The 17982-nt window shown below is 22.0% G+C and overlaps 4 protein-coding genes across 9 annotated transcripts; 3 read left to right on the top strand and 1 right to left on the bottom strand.

The window, feature by feature from the left end:
* Positions 1 to 399: 399 nt before the first annotated feature.
* LOC122717732 (GTP-binding protein 10 homolog) lies at positions 400 to 2021 on the top strand. Of its 2 annotated transcripts, XM_043942091.1 has the most exons (5): positions 400 to 584; positions 697 to 796; positions 899 to 1009; positions 1082 to 1300; positions 1380 to 2021. In XM_043942091.1, the coding sequence occupies exons 1-5, from the start codon at positions 546 to 548 to the stop codon at positions 1982 to 1984; spliced, it is 1074 nt and encodes a 357-aa protein (XP_043798026.1). In that variant the 5' UTR covers positions 400 to 545; the 3' UTR covers positions 1985 to 2021. The 2 variants fall into 2 exon arrangements, with proteins under 2 accessions (XP_043798026.1, XP_043798025.1); XM_043942090.1 differs by having other exon boundaries at positions 697 to 1009.
* Positions 1945 to 4551, bottom strand: LOC122717731 (probable tRNA N6-adenosine threonylcarbamoyltransferase, mitochondrial). 2 transcript variants are annotated; one of them, XM_043942089.1, is made up of 5 exons: positions 4428 to 4551; positions 3169 to 3427; positions 2930 to 3058; positions 2486 to 2842; positions 1945 to 2383 (listed from the first exon to the last, which is right to left on the bottom strand). In XM_043942089.1, the coding sequence occupies exons 1-5, from the start codon at positions 4448 to 4450 to the stop codon at positions 2084 to 2086; spliced, it is 1068 nt and encodes a 355-aa protein (XP_043798024.1). In that variant the 5' UTR covers positions 4451 to 4551; the 3' UTR covers positions 1945 to 2083. The 2 variants fall into 2 exon arrangements, with proteins under 2 accessions (XP_043798024.1, XP_043798023.1); XM_043942088.1 differs by lacking the exon at positions 4428 to 4551 and adding an exon at positions 3513 to 3727.
* LOC122717729 (RNA-binding protein 33-like) lies at positions 4136 to 13732 on the top strand. Of its 3 annotated transcripts, none has more exons than XM_043942069.1 (12): positions 4136 to 4264; positions 5006 to 5105; positions 7618 to 8189; positions 8306 to 9171; positions 9288 to 9457; positions 9547 to 9720; positions 9800 to 10108; positions 10173 to 10326; positions 10563 to 10696; positions 11471 to 11632; positions 11705 to 12085; positions 12992 to 13732. In XM_043942069.1, the coding sequence occupies exons 1-12, from the start codon at positions 4254 to 4256 to the stop codon at positions 13154 to 13156; spliced, it is 3198 nt and encodes a 1065-aa protein (XP_043798004.1). In that variant the 5' UTR covers positions 4136 to 4253; the 3' UTR covers positions 13157 to 13732. The 3 variants fall into 3 exon arrangements, with proteins under 3 accessions (XP_043798004.1, XP_043798005.1, XP_043798003.1); XM_043942070.1 differs by having other exon boundaries at positions 11471 to 11581; XM_043942068.1 differs by having other exon boundaries at positions 4137 to 4264; positions 11471 to 12085.
* Positions 13733 to 14600: 868 nt separating this feature from the next.
* Positions 14601 to 17476, top strand: LOC122717665 (DEAD-box helicase Dbp80). 2 transcript variants are annotated; one of them, XM_043941930.1, is made up of 8 exons: positions 14601 to 14740; positions 14978 to 15198; positions 15276 to 15368; positions 15457 to 15674; positions 15762 to 15939; positions 16043 to 16280; positions 16404 to 16566; positions 16718 to 17475. In XM_043941930.1, exons 1-8 carry the CDS (start codon positions 14678 to 14680, stop codon positions 16969 to 16971), a joined length of 1428 nt encoding a protein of 475 aa, XP_043797865.1. In that variant the 5' UTR covers positions 14601 to 14677; the 3' UTR covers positions 16972 to 17475. The 2 variants fall into 2 exon arrangements, with proteins under 2 accessions (XP_043797865.1, XP_043797866.1); XM_043941931.1 differs by lacking the exon at positions 14601 to 14740 and having other exon boundaries at positions 15045 to 15202; positions 16718 to 17476.
* Positions 17477 to 17982: the final 506 nt, after the last annotated feature.

Consider the following 17982-nt stretch of genomic DNA (forward strand, 5'->3'; position numbering starts at 1 on the left):
GTAATATTATCTATTTCTAATAAAGAAAAATATTGTATTTTAAATTTATTGCATTATATTATAAAAAATAAGTGAAATATGATTTAAATAATATAAAATAATATAAAATCTAATATAAAAAAATAATATAAAAAATTTGAAATATAATAAAATATATACTTACTTTAAATATTAATAATAAAATTGATTTATTATTAAAATATTGAAAAAATAATTATAATATCTTCATTTGATATTTTTTAATAATCTTCATTGAAATTTCATTTTAACTTGTTAAATTTAAAAACAATTTCTTCGCACTTTCGAACGTAATCATCTAAATATATGAATTTATTAATGCCATCTGGTGAATTGTCCATACATTACTTGTGAATGTTTTCTTATATATTTTATAAATTACGATATTATCAAAGTAAATTAATATTATAATTAAATTTAATAATATTATGATATCAAGAAAATTATTATAAAATTAGATATTAATAATTTACACTTTTATATATATTCATTTCTAAATTCGATGCAGTAACTTTTAATAAGAAAGAATGGTTATATTAACACGAGTTTTAGGTTGTACGGCAAAAGTATATATTTAATACTTCTTATTTATTTAATATTAATATAATATAATATATTAATAATATATTAATATTAATATAATAGTAAAATATATTATTTTATGGGTTAATTCTTTAGTTACACAATTACACAAGGAAATATAATCGACAAGGCTTAATTGACAGTTTGCGTCTTCATGTAACTGGAGGTACAGGTGGTTCAGGATTACCTTCTTATGGTGGGTTAGGTGGACCGGGAGGAAATGTTTATCTTATTCCAGAAAAAAAATTAACATTAAAAAATGTTAAATATAAATTAAACAATATGAAATTAAAAGCAGGAAAAGGAAGTGAAAGTTCCAAAAAAGGTCTTATTGGAATACCTGGAAAAGATTTAAATATAAGTGTACCAATTGGTATCACTGTTTATGATGAAAATCACATTAAACTTGGTAATATATAATATAATTACTTTTATTTTATTGAGAAGCATTAATTATTCAAGATTGCTTTATGAAATATAGGAGAAATAAATTCACAGGATACAAAATTAATGATAGCTAAAGGTGGAATAGGAGGCTGTGAACAAACAGGATATTGTGGACTCAAAGGTGAAAGTCGCACTATAATTCTTGATCTTCAGTTACTTGCTGATGTTGGTTTAATAGGTTTTCCAAATGCAGGAAAGAGTACATTTTTAAATGCAATTTCAAAAGCAAAACCAAAGATTGCTAATTATCCATGTAATTTTTAAAAATATATTATTATATACATATATATATATATATATATAGTTTTATTTCTTATATATGGTTTTTTTAGTCACAACAATAAAGCCACAAATAGGCATTGTAAAATATAAAGACTATAGACAGATTTCCATTGCGGATTTACCAGGTTTAATAGAAGATGCTCATATTAATAAAGGAATGGGTCATAAATTTTTAAAACATGTAGAAAGAACAAAATTACTGTTATTTATTGTAGATATTCAAGGATGTCAAGTTTCTATAAAGCACAAACATAGATCTTGCCTAGAAACCATTCTTTTATTGAATAAAGAAATTGAACTTTATAAACCTGATTTATTAGATAAACCTGCAATGATTATAATAAATAAAATGGATACAAAGGGAGCAGATGAAATCTATAATGAAATTAAACCAAAATTAAATAATCTATCAAAATTCCTTCCAGAATTTGATAAATCAATACAGCCAACAAAAACATTGCAATTTGATAATGTTTTAACAACTTCTTTGATTTTAAAAGATGTAAATGAAATACAGAAAATAAAAATAAAAATTAGACAAATTATTGATGAATATGAAGAAAATATTTCTCTTAGAAATTTTAATTTAAATGCAGATAATTTATATACAAAATTAAAACAACAAACAAAGAGATATGCGCCAATATTTGTGTAATTTATTTCAATAAACAAATAATTTAAAAAAGTAAAAACTTTATAGATTATATTATTAAGTATAACAATAAATATATTTCATATTATTTTTTTAAATAATTTAAAAAAGTTTTTCCTTTATTTTTATCCATTTACATTTTAAGTTTGCTTCTTCTACTTTTTTAATCCAATTTTCTCCAAGTATGGCTACTTTTTCTACTTTAATTTTTTCAATTTCATTTATATCCCTAATAACATCTATATCTTGTATCCATTTCTCTATTCCATTCCATGCTATCATTATTCCATTATCAGTGCATAATTTAGAAGGAGTTCTTACAAAAGTATAACCTAATTCTGTACTTACAATATTCAATGCTTTAGCTAGAAAATTATTACTTGCAACTCCTCCTGAAATAACCTATACAATAAAATAAAAAAAATAAACCAAAAATACCAAATTAAAAAAATAAACATACCAAATTGTAAAAAGTTATACTAATATTTTTAATTTTTAACATACCAATGTTCGTTTATTTTCAGGAAATAATGACATTTTATTAATAAATTCCATTGCTCTTTGAGTTCTATGACAAATGTGTGTTATTAAAGCTAATTGAAATGCTGCACAAAAATTATACACATTAGGAATTATCATATCTGCAACTATATTATATTTTTCCTCTTCTAATTTAATGTATTTATCACAAAAAGTTAATAATCCAGAAAAACTAAAATTACAATTTCGAAATTGCATCATTATAGATGGAAATAAAAACTGATTAACATTTGAAGCTTTACTTGCTGCAATTTCTATAGCTTGGCCTCCATTTAACATACTAAATTCTGGAATATTTTTTAATTTTAATCTTCGTGCAACCTATAAATATATATTTGATATAAAAAAAAGTAATATATAATTAAAAATAGAGATTATGTTTATAATAAAAGATTATATATATTTTACCTTATCAAAAATATCACCAGGTGCACTATTTACACTAGTACCAAGTAAATAAAATTTATTTACATTTTCAACAATTGCTAATAAACAGTGACCTCCAGAAACTAATAAAACAAGATATGGAAAATCAATCTATAATATAAAAATTAAATTATGTCAATCTTCTTGTTAATCTTCTTCTTTTTTTTAATAAAACATTTGTATTTTATACAATTTTTCTATAATTGTATTGTATTTCATACCTTTTTATTTATTCTTGCTGTTAAAGCATGAGCTTCCATATGATGTATTGGTATAAATGGTTTTTCTCCAATTTTTGCTAAATATTTTCCAAATTGTGTTCCAATATTAAGTGACATAGGAAGACCAGGTTTTACAGTTGTAGCTATTGCATCAATATCTTTTATTCTTAGATTTGCAGCTCTCAATGCATTTTCACAAGTTTTTGTGATATTATTTACATGCAATGATCTTGCAACTGTAGGAATTATTCCTCCAAAACTAAAATATATAAAAATTATTAAATTATATATAATTTTATTACACATTATTATATAAGAAACTATTAATAATAATTTTAAGTTACTTTAAATGAGTTAAATATTGAGAATTAATTGATTCGCCTAAAATATTTCCATTTCTATCAATAATTCCAAAAGCTGTATCATCACAACTAGATTCTATTCCTAAAATTATAGGTTTATTGTGCAATTTTTTTATTAACTTTAAATTATATTTACGTATGTGTAATAATATATCACTTTTTATAAAATGAAAAAATAAGCTTATATTGTAAATCATTTTTTTTTAAATTAAATCTAAATATTCTTATTTATTTATATTTATTAATTTATTATAATATAATATTCAATATACATATATACATATATATTAGATATTGATAGATCTATTTATATACTATAAATTGAAATATATTATAAATTTAATTTATATATTACATATATATTTATATTTATGTAAATTCAAAGATAAATATATAAATTAATATATCTATATTATATTAATTTAAAATATAATGTTCGATTAATATTAATAATTTAATTAATAACACATATTATCAATATTTTATTTAATATGGTTTATTTTATATTTATATATTATTTTATATTTCATTCAAAATTATTATAGTATGCAAAAATAACACGTGTTATGTTTGTTACGATATTACATTCAATTCCAGATTTCGATATAAGATTAACATATCGAAATTAAATCGATGTGACCTACGCAACGCTCACTACACTACATATTTCGTAGCCATCACAGATTGCTGACTTTCACTCAAGTACAAGAAAGTGAATATACAATGTCGGAACAGTAAGAATTTTTCTTTTTTTTAATATAAAGAACGAATATTTTAGTATAATTTTAGAATTTAATTTAATTTTTGAATATATATATAAATTTAATACTATTATTTTTCGGTCATATCAATTTTGGTTTGAGGTTAGAATTATCATTACTGTTAATACTGACGTACTTATACTGTATTTTCTTCATCATCCATCTTTTTCTTGAATTATTTATTTATTATTTTTACAATTAATAAAATTTATAAAATATAATATTTGTATTGGCAATGTATAAAGTGAAGTTTAATTTAATTTTGAAAATATCTATTTTTATTGTATATTATGGATTACTTTAATAAACATTACTTTGATTACTCTTTCGTGTATATCATTCTTTTTCATAAGTGTTGTAAATTTTCTATTAATACAAATTTATTGTCTTTATATATTGATTAAACATAATTTAAGAAATATTTATATTGTAAACAATAGATTTTAATATTATAAAGTAGTATAGTAATATAATTTATCTAAATTGATTTTGTTTATGATGTGAATAGATCAGAATAAATTAAAAAATTAAAATTAAAATAATTTTATTTGTAATAATTTAAAAATTGCTAATTTTATAGTATATATTAACATAATTTATGTAAATAATTTAAATTTGTATTATTAGTTTTATAATTTATTATAAAAAAATTGGTTAATAATATAATTGTAACTTTGATTATTTATAATTTTTTACAATTATTTGTTATTTTAGTGATGATACATTGTTGGATGAAGATCTCGGAGATGATGAATATGATCTAGGCAATGATGAAGAAGAGGCTCTTTTAGCAGATGACTATGAATTGGAGAGGGTGAGCATATTGCTGGACCATTATTTTGTTGTTAAATGAAAATTAGTTCATCATTATGTATCATCATATAATATAATATTCAAGTTTAATATCAAATATTTAAAAAATTTTAATTTCAGTTAAAAATATGAAATTTTTTGATTCATTTTTGTTATAATATAATATTTATGATCAAGATATTATCATTAATTAAAATGAATTTGAGAATTGTAAACTATAAATTATTGACTATTACTACTATGAATTTTCTAATCATTTTCCTAAACTTTATGAAAAGTAATTCATATATACGCGTGCGTGCGTACAATACATACATTATAAATAGATTAATTTGTTTTTGTAATAAATTATATACTTTCATATGTATTCTATAAATAATATATTTCAGCAAGCAAGAACTTAGTTCTTTCTTACTTATTTTGTGTATTATAATTAAGATAAAGAAATTTAAAATTGTAACTTAATGTTACATATTCTTGATTGTGTAATAGTATTGTTTTAGGCACAAAATATTATTTGCTAATGTATAGAATCACTTTGTATATGTCATGTTTATCAAAGCGATCTATTTAAATATTATTAATAACCAAAATCAATTACATATATTACTAAACAAAGATATATTTTGGTTAAAAAATTTGAAACTTTTAGAGATATTTTAATAAGTATTTTACAAAATTGTAAGCGTAAATATGATATGCTTATTATAAGAGATTGTATTCAAAGCTTAAAGTAAATGCGTGAAAATTATTAAACATTTTTGCATAAGCAAAAATTTTGTAATAAATAATACAGACATTGCATATTAATTGCTAGCTTATATAATTTTCTGTGAAATTTTTCAGTTTTATGATAATATGCAAAAAATTGTGAACAAAGGAAAAATTGTGAAAACTGTGAGGAAAAGAAAACATAACATGTTTAATAAAATATAAATTATACAGGGAAAATGAAAGATAATCTATTAATATTTATTCTTCATGTCCATTATATTACATGTATAATATAGTTTGTTGCAAACAATTTCTATTCTTTGTATTTTTTTTTTATATTTTATTTATTATTTAAAATTTAATAAGTAATTTTATTATATCTTTTAGACTGTTATGAAAAATTTTTATATATTAATATTTCCTAATTTGTTATGTTATTTATATTTATTATATTTCCTTTTCCCTGTTTGTTAAATAATTATTAGATACTGTAAGCAGCATTAATGTTAATAATAGTTGAAGCAGTAATATTATACAAATCTGTCAATATGCCAGTTATGTGTTTGTAGTTTTTCTATAAAATACTATTTGAAGTATTATTGAGTTTTGTAATATATAATGTATATATTTAAATATTGCTACAAATTACTACAAATATATATACTCAGACATATAGAGAATGTTTTAATGAAAATTTTTTTTATATAATAAAATAATTAAATTGTAATACATACATATTTTTATAAATTTCTTGAAATTATATTTAAAATTTTAATTTCATATGATGGTAATTAATTTTTTTATTTAAAAAAAAAATTATATATAAATTTCTTAAAAAATGAAATATAATTATATAATTATTGTTTTATAATATATATTAAAAATTAAAAACAAAATATTCTCTAAATATATTTTAATATTCAGAATTTCTTTTTCTCAATGAAGTTTGCATGATATGAATTCTTTCATTAAAACATTCATTTGTTATGTACAAAAAAAAATGTCAAATTTGATCGTCATGATAAATGATATTGTAAGAAGGTAATGTTATTCGTTTTTCTGAATAATCGTAACACTATCACATATTTCTTCTGATACTACATATTAATTTGTGTAGTATTTAAAATCATGTATTTATTTTCATTTTCATAAAAAAAAGCAGTAGCATGAAATATTTAAAAAATTTAAATTCAAATTTAAAAAAATGTGTAATATTATAAATTTATGAAAAATAAGATTAAAAAATTAAAATTATATATTATATACATGTATATATATCTTATATGATATTATATACATATATATATATATATATATATATCTTATAACGTATAAAATAATGCATAATGAAAATATAGTTGAATTATAATACATCATGCTGCTGCAATCTGGAATTGTAACATTTTGCGTATTGCGAGATATCAAATATATTGTTTCTTTTGTTTAGAAAATAATATTTTACTATTCTAATTGATTGTTTGTTATGATAATATTTGCATGAATATAACAATGAAATTTGTCGAGATATTTGCGATTAAATTTTGCCGTATAAATTTTATTATTAGTGATTACTAATAATTAAGAAAATTCATAAGAAGAAAGATAAATTGGTAGAAATAGAAAAAAAAATTATTTTGCGAAACAAAATCTATATATTATGCGATATCTTCGTTTTAATTATGAAAGAATAATTTCTTACGTATTGATAAAAATACAATTAATTAAGAGTAGATTGTAACAACTACGGCTAAATATTATATTTTCATTACAAATATTTGGCAATTTAATTCCCTGAGCAGCAGAATAGCTATAAGGGAGAAGAGGAAACAGATGATGTACTGGACTTAGGAGTAACCGACGCACTCGATGACTTAGATGGTGAAGATGAAAACATAGAATTTAGTAGAAGCAAAACTGATAGAAGGAACGATAATGATTATTATGACGACGGAGATCAGCTAGAGGTTCAATCAAAATATTACGAACAAGAGAAAATTAATGAATATAAAAACGAGCAAACGCGACAACACGATGAACGTAATTCTGCAATCGATAGTATTAATATGTCGAGTAATATTGAAAAGGGAGATCTACGAGAGAAGTTACAAAAAAATGCAAAGATTTATTCTGGAAATGGACAAGGATTGGAAGACGATGAATGCGAAGAAGCTAAAGAAAGGAGGAACAGGTTTCAAAATGAGAGAACTACTGTTTCTTCAAAAATGAATAATCATATACCAGATACATTAGAAAATGTGGTAACATCTGAACCATCCAAGTTAGCATCTAGAGGCCGTGGAAGAGGTCGAAGTACAAGAGGAAGTCGCGGAGGAAGATTTAATATACAAAATTCAGGAAATTTTAATCCAAGGTATGCGCAATTCTTACAATTTTCGAGATTATGTGATGATATTAATTTAATTAATTAGAATATTGTAACATTTATTAAAATATATAGGTAATCATTTTTAAAACATAATTTACCAGGTTTGGTAATGCACGCAATGCAAATTTCGATAATCAACCACCGACGTGCAGACCACCTTTGCTTGAGACACGACCACCCTTTCTTCTCGGAGTACCAAACAATATGCAAAATCAACAAATTATTTATCAACAACAAAATTCTCAAGTACAACCTTTTCAACATTATTCTCCGAATGGTTCGCTCCAAGGTCCATCACATTTTGTAGATAATAGACCGCAATTCAATCCTAACCAATTTCAAAATCAAGTGGGTCCTAGAATAATTGGGCCAAGATTAGATTATGGATCTCGAGCAGGTTTGCCAGGATCATTACAAGGACCATCTTATAACCATCCATCGAATCAACCACCATATGTTCAAATTCAACCAGCACCAAATGCAGCTACAACACCTTTTCAAAGTTCAGCTACTCTTATGCAAGATAATCAAACACGGCTTATACAAAACAATCAAGCTCCATTGTTGCAAGGAAATACCGGATCACTTCTTGGAAATCTCAATTCAGTGGTATCTGGAACATCGGCACCATTGTTACAGAATAATCAACCATTACCTATGCAAGGATTTCCACGACAAGCTTCTTCTCAGGGGCCACTTATCAATCATCCTAATGTCAATCAAATACCAAATCAATCACTCTTTGAGAATAGACCACCTTTTCAAGAAGCAGCTCAATTTGAAAACCGACCTGTTTATGATTCGAGGTCCGGCTATTCCGATCAAGTACCTACCAGTCAATTTAATACTAATACGTTACCTGTACCACAACAATCCACTTCCAATGTACCCAATGTACCTTTACCTCCAGGGCACAAGATTTTAATCAATCCTCACTTTCGAGGAGCCGTTCAGTCAACGAATGATGGTAAGTGTTTTATTAATAATTATTAGTTTTCGTTAATTTTTATCGATTAAATATATAGTTTTATATATTGATTTCTTCATTTTATTCATACTTTTTTAAATTTAATATGCAAATAGCAAGACTTGCATGGGATTCCACTCAACAACAAACTTCCAATTTGTCATCCCAAATTCCTACTGGTCAGTTTTCACAACCCGTTATTCCTTATCAAAGTCAAAGTTCATATAATCAACCTCAACAAGGACCTCCACATTATCAACAAAATTATCAACAAAATAAGAGTGATGTATGTATTATATGTAAGAGCATAATATTATATTAAATATATAATTTCACTAAATATTGAATTAAGAATAATTACGAAACTTATCGTAGGATCCCTATGCATACTTCTCTGATGTATGGCAAGAAAATAAGTCACAAAAGAATCAAACTGGAACTCCAAATAAACAGTATCCTTTAGAAAATAATTATCTACGAGACGGTAATTATGAGTCCAGTTTAAAATATAAATCAGATCAATGGGATCAGAAAAATAATTATTCACAGGTTAGTAATATATAAATTATTAATAACTATCTTAATAATAAAAAAATTATTAAGTTTTTGAGAAAGACATTCATCTTAGGATCACAGAGGAGTTCATCAAAATTATCGCGATAGAGATTTGTCATCAAAAACCAGAAATGATCACGTTTCGAAAAGTAGAACTTGCTCAACCACATATCGCGAAAATTATGATCAAAATCATGTACAAAAGTCTAATAATAGACCAGTGAATACTTCAATAAGAAGTAGATTACCGCAGAAAAGAGTTTCCGATTCTATAGATAGACCTTTACGTGATTTGAGCCCAAAACGAATAAAACTTAGTAATAGAAATCTTCAAGAAGTGCGAACTGTAGATACTTTAAACAATACGAATAATGATAAAAAGGTATAAATTTAAATTTTATTTTTTCTTAATATATTATATATTTCTTTAAAACATATCTTTTTAGGACGAAGAAAATGATCCAGAAATGCAAGAATATAGAAAAAAAATGGAAGAACAAAAACGGCTCAGAGAAAAAATCTTGCGTGAAAAAGAAAATCGACGAAAAATGGCAGCGATGGAGAAGCAAAACGATGAATCTAAAAACGAAAGTAATACATGTATGTATGATAAAATATCAACAATTTGATAAATTGTTTACTTTGACAAAATTTTGAATAAATCTTCAATAATAAATCTTCATTAAAATAAATAAATAACAAAGTTTAACAAAGTTCATATATACATATACATCCTGTGTATTTTACACGCGTTAAATTACATAGTTTAATAAAATATTAATAACAATTTAAGAATTATTTATTTATGTCTATAATTAATATAATTTATTTTTTAGTAAATGAAAATGCACAAGATACAAAACCTGTATCAGCACTTCTGGGAGTAGTAAAAGATACTTCTATGATCAAAGGACATACTAATATTGGAAGAGGACGAATAACTCGTCCTATCAATACACAATCTACAGAGGTACATGATTAAACATGTTGTATTTCTTTAATTGTACATAGAATGTGAAATGAATATAATTTTTTTTTAAATATGTATTTTTTAGTTAGCATGATTAACAAATTTGATTTTTTATATTATATTTTATAAGCAATTTATGCTTAATGCACAAAATATATAAATTGCATAAATATATTTATATCTGAATATAGAATTTTAATTATTTATATATATTTATATAATATTATATATTTATATATTATATTAAAATAATATTCATATATATTTTAAATATATTATATATAAAAATCATTGTTGCAATATCAAGTTAACAATTTTCTTTATTAAAATATAATGATATATTCGTCATTAAAATATAATGATATATTTTTTAATTATTCATGAAAAATATCGTTTTTAATTATCATCATTTAAATAATAATTTATATATTTCAAGTGAAAAAAATATATACATATATGTCTATGAGACTTTCTGTATATTTTTTATTCATATTTCAATAAAATATATTTTTAAATACTTTTTGTTTTTTTTAATTTCCTTCAAACTTTTGTTATTTCTTATTAAAATCTTTTTATATTAAAAATATTTTATTATATTATTAAATACAATTTTTAAAATAAAATGTTAATTTTATTAAATAATTTTTTATTTTAATTATTAATTTATTCAAATATTAATCAGTATTAAAATAAATGTTTTTCTTTATTTGTTTTTTTATGAATTATGATAAATTAAAAAATTAAAATATTCTATAATAATTATTTTTTTTATAGGTTCCCGAGAAGCCATCGTGTGTACGAATTGTTAGAACAATACAAACTATACAATCCAATGATTCTATAGATTCTACAAAAGACAGTAATTCTGGACATATAATTAATCAAGTAAATGAACATTCAAAAGTATTAAATTCTCAATCTGGAACTCGAAGAATTGTAATTCAAAAACCGTTATCAAATACACAGAAGGTTGCCACAACTATACAAAAAACGATATCGAATTTGCAGAAAGGTCAACTACTGATGCAAAACAAAATAGTTAATACTCAATGTTCAACTCAAAGAATTGGCCAAACTCAAACTGATGTATTAAGAAAAATGGCTATTACTGGACAAAAAATTGTTGGTAGTTCACAGAGAATTGTTAGGCAAAAATCACCAGGAAATCTCCAGAAAACTGTAATTAATATACAAGAAGTAACAAATACTAATGCACAAAAGGTTGTTGTTAATACTCAAAGTAACCAAAGAGTTGTACTTCAAAAAACACCAATACAACAAAAAAAATTACCAGAAATAAAAACGAATACTGTGAAAGTAGAAAATTTAGCAGCGAGTACATCTGAAGCACAAATTAGACGTATGTGTCAAGGCATTGGAACAATTGAGGTGACTATCTTTGCATGAAAACGTTTAAAACTCTAATTTTTGTTGCAAATTTTTAAAGTTTTTTTTTCAATTATTTTATTTTTATAAATTATAAATCTAATATTTTTCGTTTTTTTGATAATAATATACAACATAAGTTTTTTTAGCATGTTTTTTTTATTTGTTTTAATTATTCAATAATTATTTTGGAATAAATTTTAGTTAATATTTATGATTATTATGATTATTATAATGAATCCTGAATTATATTTCTATGGATAATAATATTGCTTATAATTTTTTTTTTCTTGAGGAAATCATTTTGTAATGATATAATTGTTTAAAATTTTGTATTGATTCATATTTTCTACATGCGTTTTTTTCATTGTACACATTTATTTTGTTTAATATAATGAATAGCAAATTCATATTGATGTAATTTAAAGTTTTATTATCCTAATCATTTTGTATTTATTTAATAGTTAATAATACATATTACAATAAAATAAAAATAATTATTTTCATTTGATAATAACATCATGTGTTTTCCTTATTATATAAGTACAGTTAGTATCATATAATAATTAATTCTATTTTGAAAAATACCCTTCAATAATCTGAAAATTATATTTATAAATAAACATAATTATATAAATATATTTATAAATTAAAATTATATAAATATAGTAAAAAGATATAGAATTTATATTTTAGAATATATTATTTAATAATATTTTTTATACAATGTAAATTATTTATATGAATATAATTTATATATTTAAAAAATATTTATTTTAAATGTTATTGCTTGATTTATTTATCATATTTTTAATAAATATTTATAAAAAATGTAATCATACTTGATTTTTTTTAAAAATGTTTATCTTAATTTAATAATTATCTGTTTATATTTTATTCATGTTATAGAGCATACAAATGGGTGAGCGCAGCGCAACGATTGTGTTTAAGACGCAGTCTGCTGCTATGGTGTTTCACAAGAAATACCAGCGTAAAATGCTAGACCTTTCGCTGATAACTGTTCGCCTTGTACCGCAATCGAACGGAACTAAGACCACGACTACACAGTTGTGAAAGTTTCTTAAAAGAAATATTAATCATATCTAATTTAGCGTATTTCGACAAAAAAAAGGAAGAAAAATATATAGTATGTTCATGTTCATGATTAAAAGTAACGACATTTTATTTTACTAAAGCAGCCTATATATATATGAATACGTGCATTTCAAATTTTACACATAATTTTCATTTAAAGTATATATTATCTAAGAAGTAGAAAAAAATATTTTTGGCTGCAAATAAACTGTATTATATGCCTTTATAAACAAAGGTAGATAAACTTAACAGTTTAATTTGTATATATGTCAAATGAAATGTATATTTCGTATAAAAATACACATAGTAGTATCTAATAATATATTGTGCATTTAAATACTATCATTTACTACACAGTACATATACTAAGTTGGTAAATTTGTAATTTTAAATGCAGAAACATACATGTGTCATTATATAAAATATAAATTACATTTACAATGTATGCTATTTTAAATTAAGACTATTTAAAATAACTAAAAAAATATGTCTACCAAAGACTATCTTATGGTAATACTATACACTAATACCTATGTACACATAAAATTAAAGGTAAATTAGATTACTTTACAGTTATAATATATTATATATTTGTTTAAATTATACATACATCAGACATTTTTAATTATTATAAAGAATTAATAATTATATTATATTTCTTATATTTAAAATAATCTATATTAAATTATTTTTCTCAGTCTTACTATGAATATTATTCATTTATTAGTATGAAATTTCAATGTAATGTGTTTTTTCCAATATTTAATTTTAAAAAATAAATATTGTTAAGTAGAAGATATTCATTATTTGATATATTGAAAAAAATAAAATATTATAAATAAATCATATAAAGTTATTTTAATAGTTTTTAAAATAAACAAAGAATAATTTCTCAAATTTTAAATGAAGTATAAAATTTTTATTAAACAATAAATTCATAAAGAAATATGAATATATAAGTTTTTAAAAATATATTAATCTTTTTTTTAATAATAATTATGGTTAAATTAAACTAAAAAATCTTTATTAGTATTGTATTCACATATAATTAAAATTAAATAAAAATTAATTTTATAATATATATATATTTAATTTTTTTAAGATATATATATATAATATATATATATAATTTTTATTTAAGATTTAAATTTATTTATTTCTACAATTAAAAAAATTATTTTTAATTAAAGTTCAATTTTAATACTAGATTAAAAACTTTTCGAAATCTAATGACTTTTTCAAAATCATTAATTAATAATTAAAATATAATGAGAGATTTGAGACTTTTAAAATATTGATTTTTCATTTTTTATAAATATATCAATTTTAATTTCACTTTTAAATTATTTTCCATAAAAAATATTTATATCTTAGTTATTGTTTATGCCGTACCGTGACGCTACATTAGTTAGAGCATCACGACGAATAAGTGTGTCATTTTAATATTCTAATTAAAATTAAAATTAATTTCTTAATTATTGCGAATGTATCGATGTTAATATGGCTTCGACTGAACTTGACTGGGGTAAATACGTAGATGAGCAAGAAAAATTATCAGCGAAGGTAATGTTCTTGTCATATGTATATATCACCGGCTTAACCTCATTTTCATTTATTCATTATTGTTTATTACTTTTTTTTTTAATATTCTATTTTTTAATTTTTTAATTATTTTAATTATATTTATTCAATAATTAAAATATATATAGAATAATAATTTTAAGTCTTCTTTTATAATAAAACATTTTTGTTATCTTTACTTTCTTTATTGTAATAATGACATATTATGCTGATTATCAGGTCTCCAATTTAAATATAGATAAAGAGCTTAAAGAAAATACAACAAATACAGATTCCAAAGATGATGATGTAGCAGATGAACAAATATCACCTGCAGAAAAATCATTACTCCAAAAAATTATACGTAGAGGTTTAGTAGAAACAACAAAAGATATAGAAATTCAAAGAAAAGATCCATCATCACCTTTATATAGTGTCAAATCCTTTGATGCTCTTCATCTGTTGGTATTTTTAATTATTACTTTTTTTATCTTATAATAATTTTAAAAAAGATTATATATTATAATACATATTATAGTAAACCAGCTTTATTAAAAGGAGTATATGCAATGGGATTTAATGCACCATCAAAAATTCAAGAAACTGCATTGCCTACTTTACTAGCTGATCCGTAAGTTCATTTTTAATATAAAAATATTCAATAAATGCTATATTAATATTATAATATAAAGTATCTAAATTATTTAATTTATTTATAGACCTCAAAATATGATTGCTCAATCACAATCTGGAACTGGAAAAACAGCAGCATTTGTATTAGCAATGCTCAGTAGAGTAGATACTACCAAAAATTATCCTCAAGTACTTTGTTTATCACCAACTTATGAATTAGCTATACAAACAGGAGAAGTAGCAGCAAAGATGTCTGCATTTTGTAATGAAATAAAAATAAAATATGCTGTAAGAGGAGAAGAAAGTAATATATAGTAAAAATAATTATCAACATTATAAATGTCTATTTTTTTTAAATAAAAATTTATTTAAATATTCTTCATTATTTCAGTAAGTCGAGGAACAAAAGTTACAGAACATATTATCATTGGAACACCAGGAAAAGTTTTAGATTGGGCTTTTAAATTTAAATTCTTCAGTCTAAGTAAAATATCAGTTTTTGTTTTAGATGAAGCCGATGTGATGATTGCAACACAAGGTCATCAAGATCAGTGTATTCGTATTCATAAGTAATTATTTTAATGAAGAAATATATAAAATAATTTTATATATATTCTATATATATATTTCTTTATTTTATATATTTGAATTTTTCATTTAAATACATTACAGACAACTTCCACGTACATGTCAAATGATGTTTTTCTCTGCAACTTATGAGCCAGAAGTAATGAAATTTGCAGAAATTATAGTCAATAACCCTTTGATAATAAGATTATTGAAAGAAGAAGAAACTTTAGATAATATTAAACAATATTATGTCAAATGCAAGGATTTAGATGAAAAATATGCAGCTATCACTAATATATATGGTGTAATTACAATAGGACAAGCAATTATTTTTTGTCATGTATGATATCTTTAAATTTTAAAATTAATGAATACATTGTTTTTATTTTAAAATTAAATAAAATAATATTAATATTAATAAAATAAATATTAATTTTAAATAGTATTTTATATTTGTACATAGACTAGAAAGACAGCTAATTGGTTAGCTGAAAAAATGACAAAAGATGGTCACGCAGTAGCTGTTTTATCTGGGGAATTAACAGTCGAACAAAGAATTTCAGTATTGGATCGCTTTAGAGCTGGTCTTGAGAAAGTTCTTATTACAACCAATGTTTTAGCTAGAGGTATTCAATTTCTAATTTTTATTCTTTGTTTTCTAATTTAAGCTTTTTTATTTTGTGTTTATTTGTTATATATATATATATAAAGATAAGAAAATAACTTAAATATAATTATAAATTTATTTAAAAATTTAACAGTTCAAATATATTGCAGGTATTGATGTAGAACAAGTAACAATAGTAGTCAATTTTGATTTACCAATGGACCAAAATCGACAAGCAGATTGTGAAACTTATTTACATAGAATTGGTCGAGCTGGACGTTTTGGTAAATCTGGAATTGCTATTAATCTAGTAGATTCATCGCATGCAATGCAAATATGTAAAGATATAGAAAAACATTTTGCAAAAAAAATAAAATATCTTGATACAGAAGATGCAGATGAAATAGAAAAAATAGGAGTTTAAGTTAATATATAGGAATTACAATTATGCTTTTTATCAAATACGCCTAGATATACTGTAATATCTCCTGAAAGAATAGATATTTGTATTCTCAGCATAGATTTTTTTGTATTTCTTTTCCAATAGCACATATTACCAAGAAATATGTTTACTTTTTCTTTTTACAATGGTTGTATAGAATTTTTTACTATCGAATTAAAATATGGCGATTGGATCAGGAATATATACAGAATTTAAATAAAGAAATATTTTTATATGTTATACAACAAACAACTGTTTGGCGCAAAAAAATATTGTGTCCTTGTCTCTTTACCATTATAAATTACTTCATTGACTTTTTATATAAAAAATAAATCATTTTTTTTGTATTTTTTCAATTTTAATAATCACATGATTTATTGGATATTGATTATTAATATTAAGAAACATTACATACAACGATAATGTGGTAATATTATCACGATTTATATAAGTACAAATAATATAAACAAAAATAGTTAATCATTGATTATTAATTAACTATTAATTGCCCGTATATCAAAATGAACAAGTTGTAATTGTGGTATAAAAACTTTTTTTTGTAAATGAATTATAAAATAAAAATATTTTAACACAATTTCTTTGAAAATAATTGTTGTGAAAAGTATACATGAGTATTCTGTAGATATAATATAACAAAGTAAATGAACAAAATATTCAATATCGTTACTAAATTATTGTTTTCAATTAATTTACAAAATATTACAGTATTTTTTTATAATGTCTTGTTAATAATTACATAAATAATTACTTGAATAAAACTATAAATAATTATTTCTTATTGTAATAAAATTTAATTTAATTTAATTAACAATATTTTTACTTTTTGAGTTAAACATTTTTTATATATAAAACTCCATTTTTCAAATTTTTAAATAAAAATAAAATAAAAATGTGGGAAATAATTTTTTTTTAAAGAACAACAATAATATATATTTTAAAGATACATTTATTAAGACTAAAAAATGGAAATAA

The sequence above is a fragment of the Apis laboriosa genome, unplaced genomic scaffold (genome assembly GCF_014066325.1).
Source record: "Apis laboriosa isolate Shangri-la unplaced genomic scaffold, ASM1406632v1 scaffold56_cov145, whole genome shotgun sequence".
Lineage (NCBI taxonomy): Eukaryota > Metazoa > Arthropoda > Insecta > Hymenoptera > Apidae > Apis > Apis laboriosa.